The 21501-nt window shown below is 35.3% G+C and overlaps 1 protein-coding gene across 1 annotated transcript; it reads right to left on the bottom strand.

Moving 5' to 3' along the window:
• Positions 1-1526: 1526 nt before the first annotated feature.
• LOC124632839 (U-scoloptoxin(01)-Cw1a-like) lies at positions 1527-15666 on the bottom strand. The gene is made up of 4 exons (XM_047167825.1): positions 15534-15666; positions 9847-10053; positions 4355-4497; positions 1527-2397 (listed from the first exon to the last, which is right to left on the bottom strand). Exons 1-4 carry the CDS (start codon positions 15618-15620, stop codon positions 2304-2306), a joined length of 531 nt encoding a protein of 176 aa, XP_047023781.1. The 5' UTR covers positions 15621-15666; the 3' UTR covers positions 1527-2303.
• Between the last annotated feature and the right edge of the window lie 5835 nt (positions 15667-21501).

Raw genomic sequence — 21501 nt, 5'->3', positions numbered from 1 at the left:
GACAATGTGGGAATTGTGACTATGTCAGGCTTGGTTAATTTAAATTAACGGTTTAAATTGCTACTTTGGTTTGTGTGCTTTTATCATAGAATGAGCTTCCATTTTCAGGTGTGGGAAAATTTTAAAGGAAGCAATATTTGAATTGTTTCTATTTTAAAACGTTGATAATGAAAGTCGCAAATGTCAAGGTAAATCTGTACTAATGAGTACACGTTTCTTTTAATGAAAATACACTTTTTCCTGGAGGAAATATGGAAATCACGTGCTCGATAATTAAGTGACGACAAAATCGTATTCTGAAAATCAGTCTTACTTTGGAACACTCACTTTTATGTTACATCGAGACAGACATTTTATATTACGGGGGCGCTGCTTTCAACCCACTCTACCACCCACAAAATAATTACACCGAAAAAAAATAAGTCTTTATACGTAAGTGCCCCACTTTAAATTGCATCCTACACAGATTACCCTAATGTAATGGGGATACGTTTTAACGCTTCCATTTCCCCCTTCTTTTCCTAAAAACCCTTATTTACCCACACTAACCGATCTTACGGCGCTTTTATGCTTCCATCCAAGTGTTCTTGCGTTTCCAAAAACCTCTAATATTATTTTACTTGGGAGCCTCGACTTTTCTTTAAAAGGAAGTTGTTAAATTACGAATAATTTATACTTCAAACGGCCTGAGAAAATTGAAAATTATGGAGTTGATAGCATATAATTTGAGGATTCTGAAAAACTTGGCGTGAAAGAGGAGGTAAGTTAATAAATGTGAAAAAATTAAACAGTAAGTTACCATCAAGGTTTCATAATTGTTTTATGTTCTGTTGTTGCTATGGTTTTTCCCATATAAATAGAACTAGCCGTGTCCTGTTCTCTACCCGTCTCCCATGGAAATTACTTCTTGTAATCGGACAAATATAGCCTATGTCACCCGGGGACAGTGTAGCTTCCTACCAATGTTTTCTTTTTTCAAAACAGCCCTGTAGTTTTTGACCCTTTCATGTATAAAATGTTGGACTTGATGTTCTTGTCAGTGCTACTAAACATCATCAGCCTTTTTATAGTCCCACTGTTGGACATAGGCCTCCTTTTACGCAGAGATTCACTCAATGAGTTTTCTGAATATTTCTACTCTTACTTAAAACTAACTTTATGAACCCTCAAAATATGGCTTCAAAATCTTTTCTAATCTAAATACGATATGTATGTATTTAGTTCGTAAATACAATCTTGCATAATAATATCCATCCAAGCGTCAGGTAACCACGTCCGATGCAATTTGTTTACTTGACGTGTCTAAATTAGGTCTGTATTTCATGTCGGGCGTGTCATTGCACATTCATACGTACATGATTAATACTACAATCGTTATAATTAATAACAAACGGCTACATTATTTGACCATATTTCAGCCACTGTTAAGTTAAATGTCTCAAAAAACAGAACAAATGTTACAAGGTTATATAAAGGTTACAACTTTAATCAAAAACTCGTAAATGGCACAAAAAGAAAACGCAAAATTTAAATAAGAAAAAGATAATTTATTCTAGAAAAATATGTTACAAAATTGTTCTTAGCTAACGAAAGTTCAATGACCTACTTGCTAATGAAAATAAGATGGAAATACAATGTTAGAGGATGAATATGAAATCTTAAATCCGTTAACTTTTAATTTCTCCGTTAACACTAACAAATCTACAAAATAAGATGAAGTAGGGTTGCCATATCATTACAACTACATACTACATGCATGTACCACTTTTCTTGGCATACATTATAAGACTAAAATGTTTAAGCTTCCAAAGTCAAACCGTATTTTCCTTTATTCACAATACAGTAGGTATTTGTTCATAAAAGTAAAAGTTTTTCGAAATTTGCTTTCAATTTTAAGCTCCAATTTTCTTAAAAGCATGGCGACCCTACTACTTCATCGCACGCACGTGCACACTACGAAATATCAACGAACTCAGCATAGCGTGATAAAATTATATATTTCAGTCCAAAAATTGTGAAAATAAATGATGTCCATGAAAAAGTATTTTATTATTTAAATAAAATAAATTACTTCTAGTACCGAATGTTGGTGAGAGCATGTGATATAGTGAGAGATGTTAGCGAAAGTGAACTCTATGGCTAAAGAAATAGAGTTGAAACTTGAATGAGATGTGACTTTCAAAAATTTGAGCGCTGAAAAATTATGAGTGATTCCTATGATTTTTCGTTGGGTTTCCTATTTGACCAAATTACTTATATGATATTTTCTACAATAATGGCGAGTTTTAGTTTTCTGTTTATATCTATATTTTTCTGTAGAAGATTCCGTGAGCCGGTGCCACTTCTTCAGGTTTTGGTTTTGGTATGTACGGGTTGTGGTAAGGATCTGCGTTTAACCTGAAAATGAAATTGAAATGTTATTTATTTTCTTTGAAATATATATTTCCCAGCCTTACCTACGTGTCTTTAAGAGCTCTTGAAGAGAGGCATAGGCTTCATTTTTCGTCAGAACATTCCATAGTTTATCGAAACTATCTTCCACATCAGTATACAAATTGAATTTTAAATACTTCACAATTTAACCATAAACTACCTATGCCTAAAAACCATCAACTTGTTTTGAAAAAAAAAACACATCAATATTTACATAAAAATCTGGCCAGAGATAACTGAATTTGGACTAAAAAAAAATATACAGCTCGGTATCCAATATATACGTTAGCAAACTGATCCGATTGACACCATGCCGGTTTTCAGTCTAACTATAGCCTGAAGCTCGGCCAAATAAGTACATAATTGATTTAGAACGTTTTTCGCTAACAGTTGACATATATACAGGGCGAAAAGCCAAATGAACGATCCTTCGGGATTTAGATCTAATGATTAGTGAATATTAGGTGGAAACGTAGTTAAAGGTTCTCTATTATATCTTTGAATTCGTTACATTATCATCAACTTTTTTACCTATATGAAAAGCTTTTTTAGCTATACGACACTATTCATATAGTCGTGGTGGCCTAGTGGGTAAAGGACCAACCTCTCAAGTACGAGGGCGCGGGTTCGATCCCAGGTCAGGCAAGTACCAATGCAACTTTTCTAAGTTTGTATGTACTTTCTAAGTATATCTTAGACACCATTGACTGTGTTTCGGATGGCACGTTAAACTGTAGGTCCCGGCTGTCATTGAACATCCTTGGCAGTCGTTACGGGTAGTCAGAAACCAGTAAGTCTGACACCAGTCTTACCAAGGGGTATCGGGTTGCCCGGGTAACTGGGTTGAGGAGGTCAGATAGGCAGTCGCTTCTTGTAAAGCACTGGTACTCAGCTGAATCCGGTTAGACTGGTAGCCGACCCCAACATGATTGGGAAAAGGCTCGGAGGATGATGACGACACTTTTCATATATCTCTATATGAAAGTCAATCAATATCAAAGTCAGATGTGTTAATTTAAAACAGGCTTTGCCTTTGCAGGCTCTTATGAAACGTCACACTAGTTGCACGGTTCTATAATCGTATTCACTCACTTATAAAGAAACAGGTAAACCTGTTTCTGTTTCAATAGGATTGTATTGAAATATTATACCTGCACTGATCGGTACCTACCCGTACAGGTTTGTCTGTACCGGTAACCTGTTTCTTTATGTAAGCACCCATAGGAGTATTTCGAATGAACGTAGGCGGGATGGCATTTCCAAGTAAATTAACTAACTGCTCTTTAGTTTGAACTTTCGTACATAAATAAATTACTTCTTTGATCTAAAATTATACCATTCATGGGCAATCTTAAATACATTAAATCTGAATGGAATATTACCAACATATACCAACAGGAATTTTTGAGCTAAATTTTGGACGCAATTTAGATTAGAATATTATTACAGGTAGGTACTTTAATTATTCTTAAGAAAATATTAAATAGGACATGTATTATATTCTACACAGGTGCACTCTTTATTCATCCACTCTCGTAGCCTGATGGGACGTTAATCCGACACGACCGAATAGAGCCTCCAACGCACGGGTGTATCACGGGTGTATAATAAGTGAAGTGCTACTAACATAGATTTAAGTTTTATTTACTAACGAGTTTTGTATATAATGTATGTATGTTCGTTTTAAGGTATGTATCTATGGGCCATTGTTGCCTGATTGTAAAAGATTAAATAAATAAAATAAAATAAATAAAATAACCAACTTCCAGGCTATGATCTTCTTTGTGAAAGTTCGGCCAGACTCGGGAATCGAACCCGTGACCTCGTGCACAGCAGCCACCCTTGCGACAGCTAAACCAATGAGGCAGTCCTCCAATATTGCGATAATTCATCACAGAAAAACAAAAGCAAATCAACGTACTTATAAAGCGTGATGGCCTTAGAACAGTCGACGTTGTACCACCAATCACAGGCAAACTTAGCCTGGTCGAAGAGTGTTCCATTGGTGCAGAGGAACGAAGCTCCTTGCTGCCCTTCGCGACCGTCATGGCATACGTGGTAAGCCTGAAAGTGGAATAGTATTAAGGAACAGTTCATAAAGTCCGGTTAAACGGTAGACGGCCTCCTAGGCTGAACTGCGGGAAGTCATGCAAAAAAAATAGTTTAAAACATGGCACAGTTCTTTATCACAAATTTTAATATGAATGTACAAAAAAAAATATTTTAAAACATAGCAAGCTTTTGACGTTGTTTTGTTCCCAAAGCAAAGTTATGACACTCGCTTATGGTTTACGGATAAGTTGATAAATATGCATTTATACTACTGTGGTCTAGAAGGAAAGGAAAATAGCTATTTCAGAATGTAATTCTCCCTAAGCAATTAACACCGTTGGACTCGCCCTTTATTAATTACTCGAGACGATCTCATTTACATTTCTTACCAAATCAAAGAGTGGTACACGAGTTAGTCTACCTCTGGGAGGGATGTAGGCGTGATTTCAGCAAAGTGCAAATAACTAGATAATTTACTATTCCACCTACCTAAGTTGTTATTTTAGCTCCAAGAACTGAGAACAGCTGAAAGCTATGACTAATTAATTGAACTAAAGATAACATTATCCTTAGCTTTCCTAAGTTCTACTAAGAAGTACTTTATACAGACTAACATTAAATTCGTGTATAAGTTAAAATTATTCTTCAAAATTTCCTCTGCCCTCTCGTGAATAACTTATTCATTTTCATAAAGTTACATAAAACAATACTTAAATTGCTCTTCGGAACTGGCCGAGATTTGGGGGCAATTATTCAGCCAAACATTGTTGAAACCGACGACATTTTTTCACGGCAAAGCGTGGCTTGGAAAGTTATATTAATTTCAAGAGAATTATAACGTGATTCAAATAATAAGTTAGAATTACCGGCCCTTGAAGCCTTTGAGGTTAGTCGGGGGACAATATCTTGAAACTTATTCAATTTGGTGAAATTGGTCGACCATTACGATTAGAACGGACTGAAGTAACTATATAATCAGGAATTTGGAGTTTCGTTAATCGAGTAAAAATGAGGGGTTTCGGTTGGAAATCTATTGCTGTTTGGTATGAAGGTAACGTTACTTGAAATCAAGGGAATCAAAAGATTAGAGTAAATAACCTTAAAAATAAAAACAGAACTACATATCTAATTTCAAAAACATAATCACAACCACATCACTCTTGAATTGATCTAACAAATACACCAACAGATTGAGAAGCTCCTCAATCACCGAGATGAAAATAATCTACTACAAGTTAGAACGATATGGAATGCTATTGGAACTCCAAGCGATACGGAGTTGCACACAGATTGCAGCATCGATTGCTGCTGTATCTTGCATCATAAATCGAACGACAGCACATGGACTCGATGAGAAAAGTTCAGATGGGATAAAGTGAACATACATTCTTGATCGAGTGTCTGGTCTGTATTGCTTAATTCTGCTTTAGTTTTGTGCTTTGACCCTGTTTCTGTTTTGTTTATTGGAATAGTTTTATACGAGTTATGGGTATGGTTTTGTTGGTGAAGTTTATGTCTCGTATTGGGTGTGAGTTTAGAATATAAACCTAGTAATGCTCTATATATATATATCGTCCGAGCCTTTTTCCCAAACTATGTTGGGGTCGGCTTCCAGTCTAACCGGATTCAGCTGAGTACCAGTGCTTTACAAGAAGCGACTGCCTATCTGACCTCCTCAACCCAGTTACCCGGGCAACCCGATACCCCTTGGTTAGACTGGTGTCAGACTTACTGGCTTCTGACTACCCGTAACGACTGCCAAGGATGTTTTATGACAGCCGGGACCTACAGTTTAACGTGCCATCCGAAACACAAACCTAGTAATGCTCTATTTTATCAAAATAGTTTTAAAGCTCTGTGTGATATTATTGTAGAACGCTGAGCAGAACTACCAATGAACCCAGACTTTAAACTACTTACGCAGATTTCAAATTACTGCATAACCCTAAACAGTAATCTTTACGACCACTAAAACACCTTCGCACTCAACTTTAGTACGCACACAAACGGTGCTAGTTTACAAAGCCAAAGCAAAGCAAATATTTGACTCTTAAACACTCGTCGTTTTAAAACAAAATTTTGAATAAGAACTTCCTGTGACTGCTGAAATTCTCATAAGAATAGCCCACAGGAAACAATGAGTTGACATTTACACACATGGAGGACCTTTAAGTAAAGGTAGCTCACCAGGAGTGAGGAGGCAAAATGGATCTGGCATTATAATTTTTATGACATAAGTGATGATACAATAGACGAATTTTGGATTATTATAAATCAAGATATGGTTACTTAATCTACTCTGAGGTACCTAAATCATTATAAAAGTCTAGTCTCATTCAAAAGTGTAGATTCATCAGATCTGCAAAAATAATATTTAGCAAATTCTATGTCAGTCGAAGTAACGTCTCTATAATTTCCTTAATATTTTTCTTGATAGGTAATTGCCTTCTCCATAATATTTACGCTCACTTATATTCTCATAACAAAAGATGTAAGAGTAAACAGCTTTACCCTTAAGCCCATGTCGGAGCCCTTTCGTGACCCGTTTTTGTTTTTCAATGGTATTCCTATTAATTAATGAGTATGTTTGACTTGTACGTTCAAATATTTTCTTTTAAATATTGGAGCAGGTTGTGTTTTTTATTTTCTAAAAATAGAAAGCACACTTTGTAATTTATTGGAAGAATATTTTTATATGAATGTTTCAAATCAGTTATTCAGACAAAAACCTGAAACCGGTTACCTATTACCTACGGGGTACAAGCAAAATCCTTAAACGAATATTGAAATCATTACCCTCCTTTTGGAGCAGTCGGGCTACAATTCATTGTGATGATCACTATAAACTCACAATAAAAGCCAGTTATACCTATATTTTCAGTTTGAATATACAGTTTTTGAAACACATTGTAACTAAATGCATTAAAGCGGTTAGAGCGCTTGAAGCGATAGAAGCGACACAGGTGATAAATAGCTTTGTGGTGTCAAGTATTAGATTGACACCCGATTAGCAGAGGTTCCGCTATCCTTTGTGGATAAACTGATGCTGAGACACTTAATATGAGTATCTATACTAGAATATGTATGTTGCAATATATTATCAACTAATCTAGAACACCTTACAAAGGAGATAAAGTATTTAACATATTATTTTTTTTGTCTCTGAAGTGTCATGCCGTTCCTTTTCTATGAGACCCAATCTTTGGAACCTCGCACCTGATTTGACGATTCGAAAGAGGTCTCACAGGCCTATTTGAAATAAAAAAATACTTAGACTTATTTTGCATACCTATTGCTGCTATTTTTTTTTCTACTTATTTCTAACACTGGTTCTTTGTTCATTATATTGCTTTTGGCTATAAATAAATAAACTACAATCATTATAGTTATCGGCACGAATCTAGAGCTCTGACCTACATCTGCGCAGAAGTGATTTATTAGCAAAGAACCAATCCCGAATGACGGCTATGACGCGATGTACTGCGGGCCAATCACCGCTTTAGCCCGCCCCCGCGCCTCACTTCATACCACAAAAGGGACCCAATAAATTACTTCTGCGCAGGTAAAGGTCAGAGCTCAAGATTCGTGACGATAACTATACCAATTTTAAAAGGTATAGGTATCTGAAATGTAGTTACAAATCTTTGCAGCCTAAACCAATAGTTAGATCAACATAGAATGCACAACATTATTATCGGGTTATGCCATAAATCTGTCAGTATTATCCGTAGGATTCGGAGTTTCAATCTTGGCTATCCCATCTATCATTAGACTTAACGTCATCGATGGCGCTGGTGTATTCCATATGCATTCCGATAGACTGTAGTGAGATGAATTTGTGTGTGTTTCTAAGGCTTTATTCTGCAATTGCTTAAATAGCTAAAGAATAAAATGAATTTGTTCAAGTTGAATAGTTTAATGGTATTACTGATATTATACAAAATCGAAAGTAACTGAACAATTAGTACTTATAGAGATACTCAAAAGCCCGAGTAAAGACAAAGACTACTTTTATCGAAGTGCGAGATTCTTCAGGACGCGGGTAGAAACACGAAGAAGAGCTAGTAAATTATATAATTAATACTATATTCATACAAATTATACTACTACTACATTATACTCATGATACTGTATTTAATACGTTTGATGTTCTGATAGAGACACATAAATAATGGTCATCTTCCTAGTTACAAATGTTGATAGCAGCAAGTGATAAAACAAACCTGTTCAAATCTCGCAAAATCTATCTAATATATATCTAATCTAATAAACTTATTCACCCACTCATATGTACACGAGTTATTTTTATTTCCTGAAACCCGTCGGACATGCCGCTGAATTCAATATTCCCAGCATGCCGCTACAAATAAATTCTTTAATGCGTTTTGTGATCGCCACTCACAGAGTGCAACATCGTTTTAATGAATTTACTAAAGAAATATAGGGTCGCAAATGTGAAGCGCATTTTAATTCTCTGCTCCGTAAGCGTTTTACCATAAAATATGAAAAGGAGAAAACTTTTTACTGTGACAAAGTACTAAATGAAAATAGTAAATTACTGTGTTTTATCCCTTTGTGCCTGTGTCGAAATAATGCGATTATGGCTCGGGATCATAATCAAACTATCATCAATTGTTCCGATACATTGGCTGCAGGCGGCAATTAAGCTTTATTGACTGATCTGAGTGTATTATTCGACAATATTATGATTTTAGGTACTCGTAATTTCAGTCTTAATTAATAGTATTTCCTCTTTGTTTTGTGTTTTGTGAATAAAAGGTTTTCAATGGCTATTGTCTTCAGGATTCGTTGAAAAATTTAATGCTAGAGATTTGTAACGGTAATAAAACTTCGTGTTGTTGAAATCTGGGAGTTGCCAACTAATCTCCGAAACATTGGCTTACAAAACAAAATGTGCAAGTAGATACCTAGTCTATAAGTTGTTTAATTTATGTTTCTTTCTTTAAAGCACTTAACTCGCTTGAATGAAACCCACTTTTCAAAAGGTATTAAAATGAAGATGTGGATGAATATATCTTTGACAGTGCAGGTACATGACGGATACCGGAACAACTATTAAAAATCTTAACAGAGCGTCAATCATTTATTTGCATAGATTTTGGCAAAGGTATCTTACGATCAATGAACATTTGAACTAAAAAAAATCCTACTTAAACAATAGTGCTTTACAGTAGTAACCCTGCTGAAAGATTTAGAAAGAACTAAGCAGTACCTTTTGTATGAACTTGGTTATTCTATATTATTCATACCTCATAGACAGGGTGAATATAATGAATAGACCTCTAACATATTCCGTGGTTCTCCAATACCTCTCAACCATTAAAACAAAAAACCAATTACCTGGCACCCCGTCTCCACATTAGCATACATCCCCGGCCTCACAGGCACATGGTCACACGAGAAGCTAGTGTCAGGCACGCTGTGGTATATCGGGAAGTCAACTCCTGGCGTGCCGGGGACGTTCCTTAAGTCTTGTGGCTTCTCATGCTCTCTGAGGGGTTTCGGACGTATGACTGCCTGCTCGTAGTGCTCATATGGGTCGTATTGCTAGAAGAGAAATGGTTGGTTTTGAGATTTTTGTTGTTAGGTATATAATAAGTAAAGGTGAAGTTACACAATCTTTAGTGATACACAAATGTAACTCTGTCTGTCTGAATATATCGATTTAAATTAGGACAAAGATGTCTAGACCTTGTGATAAAAATATAATAGGTATTTTTTATCTTGGTGAGGTAAGTAGTTTCTACGCGGAAGTAAATAAGCATCAAATATTTAATCCTGTAATATACAAAGATTATCTACACAAAACAAGCAGTAACAATCCTTATGAGGTCTTTATTTTTTAATTCAACTGCTGCTGCTGTACCTATACGTAGAACTCACAATACTATAGTGTCTCAATCCCTCAGAATTAGCAACAATCAAAATCTAGACTAACAACGCAACCATTATTAAAATTAATCACTGCCAAACCACAATGCCTCTAGCTATACAACTTTCTAAAAGCCAGCGAGATTAATTGATAAGCCCGTAAGTCACATTACATAAGAGTCAAGAGCCACATCAATGACCGACCGTGACACCGTTACGATTTTTTACACGCACGTTACGACATTCACCTCGTATGTAAGTGTATCGGGGTATCTTACATAAGAAACAACGGCAATTATAAAGCGCTCAGTTCTACATTATTTGGTGTAATTGAGGCCGATAATGGTAACTTGTTTTTGTGAATGGGTGTCTTTTGAATTTTGTACGTATATATGTACAGGTTGAAAATATATATTTTTTTAAATAATACTAATTTCGAATTCAAAGAGGCTGGCCAAACAGGTCGGCCTATATTGTAATAGGACTATTTCATTGAGGATCTACACTAATGATTCGACTACAATAAAAATACTTCACATATCTGCTATAGTTATTGGCACGAATCTTGAGCTCTGACCTACATCTGCGCAGAAGTGATTTATTAGCAAAGAACCAATCCCGAGTGACGGCTATGACGCGATGCACTGCGGGCCAATCACCGCTCTAGCCCGCCCCCAAGCCTCAATTCATACCACAAAAGGAACCCAATAAATTACTTCTGCGCAGGTGAAGGTCAGAGCTCAAGATTCGTGCCGATAACTATAACAAACCTTCTCTACTATTTCTAAAATCACAACTTATAACACCATCTATTATAGTTGTCGTTTCATTTAATTAATCTCACTTATAAGTTTCACTGTCAATCATTCATCCTCCGAGCCTTTTCCCAATCCTGTTGGGGTCGGCTTCCAGTCTAACCGGATTCAGCTGAGTACCAGTGCTTTACAAGAAGCGACTGCCTATCTGACCTCCTCAACCCAGTTACCCGGGCAACCCGATACCCCTTGGTTAGACTGTCAATCATTCATTAAAGTAAAAATTATCAACTAAATAAGACACACTAAATACAAACATGATTTATATATCTATTAAATTAAAATCCATAAATTACCATAATTACCAACTACAGTAACAAAATAAATAAATAATCTAAATACTGCACGCGACAATTTCGCCATATTTCCGCGCTCGGTGAGAGGGGATCGCACGCATGCGCCTTGTCACGGCCGCCCGGAGTTGCGCAGTAGCACCGAAAGTGCAACCAACTTGCTCGAATGATCTAGGTAGCTAGGTGAATTGGTTTTACTATAAGTTGATTTTGCAGGTCATTTTTAAGTTAAAAATTAAAGTTTATCAAATTATAGGCAAGAGAAAAATAAGTTTTCATATGCAACGTAAGTGTTCTTTTTATTTAGTAAAGCAGTTTAAGTTTGTAAATATACTGTACATATTCTTATTTAAGTAAATTTTGAATCATTTAAATGTACATGCAATTTGTTTTGCATATTTATATGTTTTTCGTGGGACCAAAATAGCACTTCCGAATCACGCAATTTTTTTCAGCATACAATATGCTTTGTGGATAATAATAATAAATTTAAAATGTGCATTTTTCATATTTTAAACAATGATCCGATCTTTACATACAAAAGTTACATACCTACAATATACGGGGTATGTGAAGGTTTCCAATTCATTGAAAAGCTATCGTAACAATTTTTCCCACAGACCTAACTACTAACATACTAATAAGTATATTTATTTTAGAGGTCATTGTTTGTTATTTGAATACCATGCATGTACATACATACATAGATTTGAGGAATATCTAACAAGTGTCTAGAATTGTAGGGATATCACTTTATCAATTAATTAAATAAAGGTGTACGATTTCCTGCACTTCGGTTAACTTCTGCCTAACCTCTTTGCTTGTTAATAATGCTGCTTTTGCATCAGTTCTTCAAGAAGAAAGTTTACATAATAATAGTAAGCGACAAACAAGCCTATTACCAAAACATTTCAACATAGCACAAACCCAACGCTTCCTAGGCAACAAATTCAGGTTTAAGCCAGAAACTACTTCACCTAGTGGGTAAAGAACCAACCTCTCGAGTATGAGGGCGTGGGTTCGATTCCAAGTCAGGCAAGTACCAATGCAAATTTTCTATGTTTGTATGTACTTTCTAAGTATTACTTGGACACCAATGGCTGATAAAAAGTTGAAGGAAAACATCTTGAGGAAACCTGGACTATAGTCCGAAATCACCAACCCGCATTGAGCAAGCGTGGTGATTAACGCTCAATCCTTCTCCATGTGAGAGGAGGCCTGTGCCCAGCAATGGGACGATAAAAAAGACTGTAACAGAATGAGAAAGATACATTCCTTGACCCTATAACAAAGTCACATTTAAAACGAAATATAGGTTCAGCAAAGCTGTATTAAAAAGTATAATCAAAGAAATGAAATGAGTAAAAAAAAAATCTAACAATTATAAAAGTGATTTCATTCTCTGACGGGCCCCGGGTCCCCTAAGAGTTACTCGAGTACTTTTGCTATTTTTTATGACTTATTCAGATATTTTAAAACGTGCTCTCCATCCAACGTTTAATTTCAAACTTGTGAGACTAAGAACTTTCATCTTAAAGATTTTATTACTATAAATTCTAATATCAGACTCCAATCCGTGTTTTAGGGTACCGTAAAGTTTTTTATAGTTTTTGGCAGTGACTATTTTTGATGTTTCTGCAAATTTTCACAAGCATGCGAGATTTTAGTAATGAGATATAAAATATCCTTGACGTCTTAACCTTTAACGCTATATTAACTAACTGATTACATTTAATTAGAATTTTATTCGATAAATATAATTTATTAGCTTGTGCCAGCGGTTTCACCCGCATCCCGTGGAAACCTCTGCACGAACCCGGATAAAAAGCACTGAAAGAAATTTTCAAATCGGACCAGTAGTTCCTGAGATTAGCGCGTTCAAACAAACAAACTTTTCAGCTTTATAATATTAGTATAGATTTACGGAACCCTTTTAGTCTTTTATCTTAAATACCCGGCGTTTTCTACCTAAAGCATGATTAATTTCCTACCAAATATTGCTTCAAAGTTTTAGGTAAACAAAATTCCCGATTTTTATTCAAAATTACTTTAATTAAAGTCAGAAAACTAATTTAGTTTCGACACCTACACAGAGCGCTATTCTGTTTTACCTTATTCAATTTAGTAGGACGCCGCCCGTTGGCCGTCTCTTTGATAACATTTTAAACGGAATAATATCCTTAATTACTTAGTTAAAACTTAACAAACCTCTTAAACATAAATAAAGAATTACTTCAACAGCACTAGAAGGTGCGAATTTGCAAAATTGCCGGTGAATACCAATTCTTAGGCTGAAGTAAGTTACAAACAATTTCCACTTTGAGAGGCTTGATCAAACAAATAAAACTAAAAAACAGGCCTTCCTTAGACTTGCCGACGAAAATGAGAGTAAATTTAACCAACAGTAATTCTCCTTTGAAGGCCTCGTGGGAACTCAGTTGAAAGGAAAATTGCAAAAGTTAGCGTTCCCTTATGAGGGGTCGAGTTATAGCAACTAGATATTGTAAGGTCGCTAGTGGTCCACCCTTTTATTGTAATATCTGTACTTTAAACATTTGTAACGAAGTTCGCCTTTGAACTATGCAGCTATTTGGAAGTTTGAAACGATATTACCTTCCCATTTGCATGTTAATATGAAATATTGTTGATGCTGTTCAAATTTAATTTGTTAAGCTCCTGTCGTCTGCCGACTTGGCTTTTGACGCCATAATATCGTAAAATCGTAAATGATATTCTCTTAGCAAAATGCTAAGGGATTCAGTGAGCGTTAATAGTGTTTAATGAACGAATAATTTAACATGGGTAGTTTTGCTAGAGGTTTATTCTAAGAATAGAGGAGCCTGTATTAAAATAGGTGCAAATATACACACAATACATAAAATATACACAAAATAAGTGCAAAGATATTTTAAAGAAAATTTTGTTTTGTACTTGGTTTCCACCCCGATTTCAGGGTGAAAGGCATGCATCTCTTTCTGTAATCACAATCAACTAGATAAAAAAAACATCTTTTCTCTATGTAGGGGTGTGTTTAGAACAAACACCTATCAAGAACGAAAAATAGCTCTGATAGTGAGTTCTAGCTAGTTCTTTGGTTGTTTGGTCCCTAAGACTTGGACAAAATCATTCAAACAGACTCGTATACTCCTAAAACAAAACACAGTGGCCATAGCGATTACGTCGCGTGGCCTACAAACAAATATTGTTAGCAAACATCTGTTCGTCTGTCCGAGTCAATAATTCTGTTTGCTAAGGCCCTACTGTTACCATTCTATTTGTTTTCGTCCATCTCGTATTTTTAGTCATTTTTCTGTTATTTTTTTGAGAAGAAATGTTTTTGTTGCTGGCCCATATTTTTTGCTATTTAGTTCTTAATTTTTTCATCACCATCCTTCTGCCATCATGGTCATTACGGACATTACTGTCATCGAAAGTTTTTAATTTTTTACGTTATTTAAAAAAATGTATATAAATAACAAGTCTCTCTTTAGTAGTTATACAAATACGTGCATTGAAACATAGGCATATTTTGTAGCTTTTAAGCAATTTAATGTAAGATGCTTAAAGCACATTTATGTTCGTACGTGTGTTTCTAAGTAAAGGTCAACGATTTTATCGTTATACCTAGACATAAGACCTTTTGGACCTACCTTTTTATCTAAGTATCGCCTATTACAACACCGAGTGGCGCCGAGTATTTTCCTTAACTAAAATCAATGTTGTACTTGACTAAATGTATAAAATAGCCAGTAAACTATCACAAATTCTAATTCTAGAAGTTTTACTGTTCAAACTTCAAAGTATGTTCTGGATAGTGAAAAATCCAAACGCCCCCATTTTCCACATATTACTCAAAACTTGAGTCGCTTGCTTGAGCACCTACAACAAAGTCCGTTAAAGTTTAAAATAAGAAGGTATACCTACTACCCCTAGAAGCAACAAAACCGCATCTAAACCGTCCATAAACAAGGTCGTTCACAATAAAAAAGAGAACTTTCCCACGTTCATTATCCTCACAATACAATGAAAGGTCTCAAGTTACACTTACTTGCAAGTACGCGGCATCAGACACGAGACCGCACAAGAGCGCGCCGGTGAGCGCTCTCAACACCGCTTTACCCATTTCCCCACACATTTTGACAAACTTTAAAATGAACGAACTGCTCGCAAGTGTAGCTATGACTAAATGAAGTGAGGAGCATAGGTGGTCGCCCCACTAAAAACCAGCAGTCCGTGGTAGGGTGGAAGTTTGTGAAACAGTTGAACGGCCAAAGACCTGTCGAATTAACTTGTTGTATTGCAAATGTTCGCTATGTTTACATTATGTTGGCTTCTGTATGCTGTTTGGTTGAAGGAGCCACGTGTCACCTTCCTGTGACTTATGTAGTCTGAGAATGCTTCTCATTCATGACGTAGGTTGTTTTGTACGTTTTGGAAACAGCCTCTGAATGGAGTTACATAAACGTAATTAAACATACCAAATGAAGAATATTATCTTTTGCCACCTATAATATAAAAATACATTTTGTACTTACTTCTACCACATTAAAATTTTATTTCCATCCTGTAGTATTATTTTGTACTCTGTGCTGTTATTTCAAGAGTAAAAAGTATATCTCTATTTCAAATAATAGTATTTTGAAACCAGTTCATAAAAACATGGAAATAGAAATGTGTTTCAATATTTGAAAATCGTGTTTTGATTTTTCAACGTGTTACTTGCAAAATACCTATTGACCATTCCGAACCATTCATACATTTTATTTTAAAACTGTGCTATTAAAACAAAATCCCCAATATACTGGTTCCAAAATTATTACTGGCCAGTCATTAATTAACCAACAAAAGGACTATCAATGACCCTTTTTCATAAAATAACGTGCGCGAAATAATATCGGTAGTACTTCAGCCGATATTCGAAACACATCAACGGAATTACGTTGTCGATAAAAGCAGTTTTTTTTCTCTGACGTTCGCTAAAAACTCGTGTCGTTAAACCTAGTTGGTACTTAGAGCATTGAATCAACTGAACACGTCAGTGTAAACTTCACTTCTGACAAAGTTGCGAGAGTGTTGATCACGCTTATGTACATTGTGTGCGTCACGTTAATGTTGGTGCTTGATAATTCTTTTACACGCCGTAACGATGTGATTGATAATGCTTGAGTGATCGATTACTTGCTATTTGCTTGACAGACTTTTTTTTTACATCATTACAGTTCCGGTTGGTCAACTGCTCTAAGACCTGGTATGACCATACCGCCACTTTGTGATTGACTTTTTTGTACACAAAAACTTTCATTGGATTAAGACAAAATTGTTTATTCTATCTGTGAAAGCCATCAATATGAATGGAGCGGTGGTGTTTGGCAAATCTAATTCGGAACCATGTGTGAAAAACGGATTGGTTGGCTTCAATTTTTAGTAGGTCGTTTTGCTGCAGTTTATCTTAATATGTATAAAGGGTCAAATATTTTTTCGGTAATTTAATAAAAAGTATGTATAAAGGGTTGCTAGGCAGGTATTTTTTTTGTAAATTACTTAAAAGACAAATGACAACTGATTAAGTAACATCAGTATACAAGCTGTTGATTTGCATCCATGCCATATTCATGCCATAGTCATCTAGCCGTATTAAAACTTGGCGCGTATGTTACTGGCGTTAAAACCGTGCTGCGCCCTCACACAAACGCAAACACAAAGCATACGCAACGATTATTCAAACATTTCATTCATTAAATTGAATTTCTTCTGAAATACTACGACATTACAATGACAAAAAAAGCAGTGCATACTATTCCCCGTCTACTGTAATTACAATTATTTACGTATTTTATGTCCTCTTCCTGAAATATGGCACAAATGCAAATCAACACCTTGTATATTAATATACCTAGTTCATATAATTGTTTATTTGTTAAACATGTTATAAAGAATTTCCATGATTTATTGTGACGTAAATTGCAGCGGTATATTTGGATGCTTTTATTTGCTAAGTTGATTTGACATCTCCGATGCAGATTTGCATTGAAATGGAATAACTTTTGCAGAATAATTTTTATTATTTATCATAGTTATGAATACAATTATATTTCTTATACAGATTAGAATAGATATGATTCCGGTAAATTAAAATTATGTAGATAGTTTAAACATTACCTTGACAAACATTATCATAGAACACTGCCGGTCGATGCATATTTAAGTACAATATAATTAGAAAATAGGTCGATGTTGCGTATGCTTTGTGTTTGCGTTTGTGTGAGGGCGCAGCACGGTTTTAACGCCAGTAACATACGCGCCAGGTTTTAATACGGCTAGATGACTATGGCATGAATATGGCATGGATGCAAATCAACAGCTTGTATACTGATGTTACTTAATCAGTTGTCATTAATAAAAAAGTCGTGGTGGCCTAGTGGGTAAAGGACCAATGTCTCAAGTATGAGGGCGCGGGTTCGATCCCAGGTCAGGCAAGTACCAATGCAACTTTTCTAAGTCTGTATGTACTATCTAAGTATATCTTAGACACCATTGGCTGTGTTTCGGATGGCACGTTAAACTGTAGGTCCCGGCTGTCATTGAACATCCTTGGCAGTCGTTACGGGTAGTCAGAAGCCAGTAAGTCTGACACCAGTCTAACCAAGGGGTATCGGGTTGCCCGGGTAACTGGGTTGAGGAGGTCAGATAGGCAGTCGCTTCTTGTAAAGCACTGGTACTCAGCTGAATCCGGTTAGACTGGAAGCCGACCCCAACATGATTGGTAAAAGGCTCGGAGGATGATGATAATTAGAAAATAGGTTCTTATCAGAAGGCTATCAATAACCTTCGCGCAAGCGTCGATCGAACATACATAATTCTCGATGAATTGCACAATATCCTGACAAACATTTAATTTATTGTTTACCAGAAAGTATGTTTTTCAAGTACATCAGTATTCGACTATTGCTGCATAAGGTTTCTTGCTAATAATACTATTATTTTCTAAGATAAAACAGAAATAATATTTCATATTTTGCTAAATAACTTTCGGTGTATTTAAAAGTTTAAAATATAAGTTTGCAAGGAAATTCAACTTTGCGTATTTTTCTTGCTTTTTTTATACAGAATATCATATTTATAATGTCTGCCAAATTCCAATAAATTACCATCACAATATTTGAACAAAGTTGAACCATTTAATCATAACGATAACCAAATCATAAACAGCTGTATACTCGCCGCTCATTAGTTAGATCGGTGATTTGACAACTGAAAATGGTTCAGTTATCGTTACAGTTAAATGATTGCTCTGGTTACTGAGTTGACAAGGTCAGATAGGCAGTCGCTCCTTATAAAACACTGGTACTCAGCTGCATCCGACCCCAACGTGGTTGGGAAAAGGCGAAGCAGATGATGGTGCAACTCACCATCATCTGCTTCGCCTTTAGTAAAATATTTATATGAAACAGGCTAATAAACTTTAACTAAACAACCTAACACAACAATGTTTATCTAACAAGTTACAATGCTAATTGAAATAATTAAAGTGCCAGCAAAAACATAACATTCATAACATATTATTACATTACATTAGCACATTAGAAAATGGTTTGATAACAAACGCTTTCAGTTTTCACGGGCGGTTGCGCGAGCGCCGGTCACGGGTTTCCCGACGTTCCGACATAATTGTTCCCGTAATTTGTTCCGAATGTATTAAAATTGCATTTTTTTTGTTTAATACGTTTCATTATCGTAAATCATTCTTATAATGATATTAAAGAAACATAATGAATGTTTCAAACATCATTCATCATCATCATCACTTTTTAAACATCGCACACATCGGATAATAGTACCTATAGCATTCCTCTAAAATTGGCTATCTAACACATCATTAAAGTATTCTTTCAATTGAATGCGATCAGGTAAACTAAGAAATAAAATTCTTCAGCTGTATTAAATAAATAGGCATAGATTTCCCAGAACAGAAACTAGAAAAAAAGTTTGTCAAAATAATGCAACAAAATACCCAAGAAAAAACATTGGTAGCATTTCTCATTAACGCAATACGCATTCTACAACTACATACGTGAGTAAGTAACACATCCAAAATAATTTCGACAAAATTAAACGCGAATGTTTATTACTCTCAAAGGACGGATGATAAAAAAAATCGCTGAAAGTTAGCAGATATTCTGAAAACATACATTACTTTTATCTCGCTTGAATACATAGTTCCCTTGAGAACACATTGGGTAATATCATGTGATATTTTAAATACATATTTAATTGGTCTGTGTTTTTTTTTTGTTGGATGAAAGCAATTTGATAAAATTGACGGAAAATAAAGCAGTTGGCAATGGTTTATAATTTTAGATATGATTAGTTGACTTGAGCATGCAGGATTGAGATTAAATGACGATTTACATATTTAAAATACAATGTTTACAAAACTACAACAACAAACCAAGTAGACGAAAAATTAAAATCTTCATCCCAAAATAGACACATTATGCAGTTTTATTCAAAGTCTCTGAACCTTTATTATTTCAAAACCGCAAGGGATACAAGTTTTTAACATTAATTTGATGTTGAACACAAACTTGTTAACAAAATCACTTAGGAATAATTTAGTTTACTTAAGTACTAAAGTTATGAAGGGATCCTATAAAGTTAATATCAATTTAGCTTCATGTGAGCTGAGAGCAAACACGTGAGCCAGAGGACTTTGCATTACGACCACACATTAAAATGTTGTAAAGACTTTAATTTCAGTTTTATCGGATCTTAAGTAGGTGTATTACAAGTGTGTGTTGTGGAAAGTAATCAAACAAATAATTTGTTTCGGTCTTTTATTATGATAACATAACATGTTTTAATTTAATTAACAGCAAATACATTAAACCTAATTAGTGCTCATTCTACTAAAGTATTTTAATAAATGTGCCTACAGGAAATTCAATAGAATTAATCTCGCCTAGATTAACGAAACCAAACAATCCTTCACTTGTCAGCGATTTGAGAGCACGCAAGTAATCAACGCGATTTCCTAATAAATCCCTATAATAAGAGTCAAAGACCTGAGCCAACTTTGTAATTCTGAAACTATCACAATTCCCTTCCAAGAACGGGATAGACTTATGACTAACGTATAGCTTTGTCCTTGTTCCTCGTTCGCGATAGTTAGTAGTTCGGAATAGTTCGGAATAGGTCCCGTGGGCCAGCATTACTGGTCAGTTGCGAAAGTAGATAACTTGCAACTCGGGCCTTCGGAAACTTGTTCCTAACTACAGCACGTGGTGAAACAATGATCACACTAACATGTTTACAATTTATTAGTTAAGTTTGGGATTTAATTTTAAGTGTAGCTTATGGTGTTTGTACTTGTTTGTTTTAAGATTTTGATTCGATTGGAAAGTATTTTCTGACGGGAGTTCACCATCATCATCGTCGTCCTTTATCCTTACTTTATTTGCGGTACGCTGGTCTTCTACATCCATTTTCTTCTATCCGACATCTCATAGGTACTCATAGGTATTGATATTCTGTCTAGCCGTGAAGTCTTTAACATAATTAATAATTATTATAATCTTTCTTTGATCCATAATATTTTTCTTATTAGGCAAGGTTTTGGACCAAAACAATTTCAAATACCGAAAATCTGTGTGGAGAAATTGTTCCCAGACCTAGTTTTGTCGCTTAAAACAGAAAGCACATTAATTATTTTGAACCGTATGCTCTTAATGTGGACCACCTTGTGTAGAGGGTATTGCATAAACTCGTTTAGTTGTCCATTTGGTTGCTTTATAAACGAATGTATGAAATTCAGGTTATGGACGCGGAAGATATTGCAAATTTTGCTCTGATTGCGTTAGTAAGCACGTTTCACCTGCTTTGACTGCACTTCCTAAACGCATAGGCAAAGTAAGCAAGACCAGTTACGAATCTATTACTAATAAATTCAATTAAGTTGCACCATTTCTTGACAGCAGTGGAGTTCTGAGTTAACCAGACATTCGAATGAAAGGCTTAAC

This window comes from Helicoverpa zea, chromosome 8, assembly GCF_022581195.2.
Source record: "Helicoverpa zea isolate HzStark_Cry1AcR chromosome 8, ilHelZeax1.1, whole genome shotgun sequence".
In the NCBI taxonomy this organism is placed as follows: Eukaryota; Metazoa; Arthropoda; class Insecta; order Lepidoptera; family Noctuidae; genus Helicoverpa; species Helicoverpa zea.
Note: the sequence above shows the minus strand (reverse complement) of the source record. Positions and strands in the feature narration are given on the sequence as shown.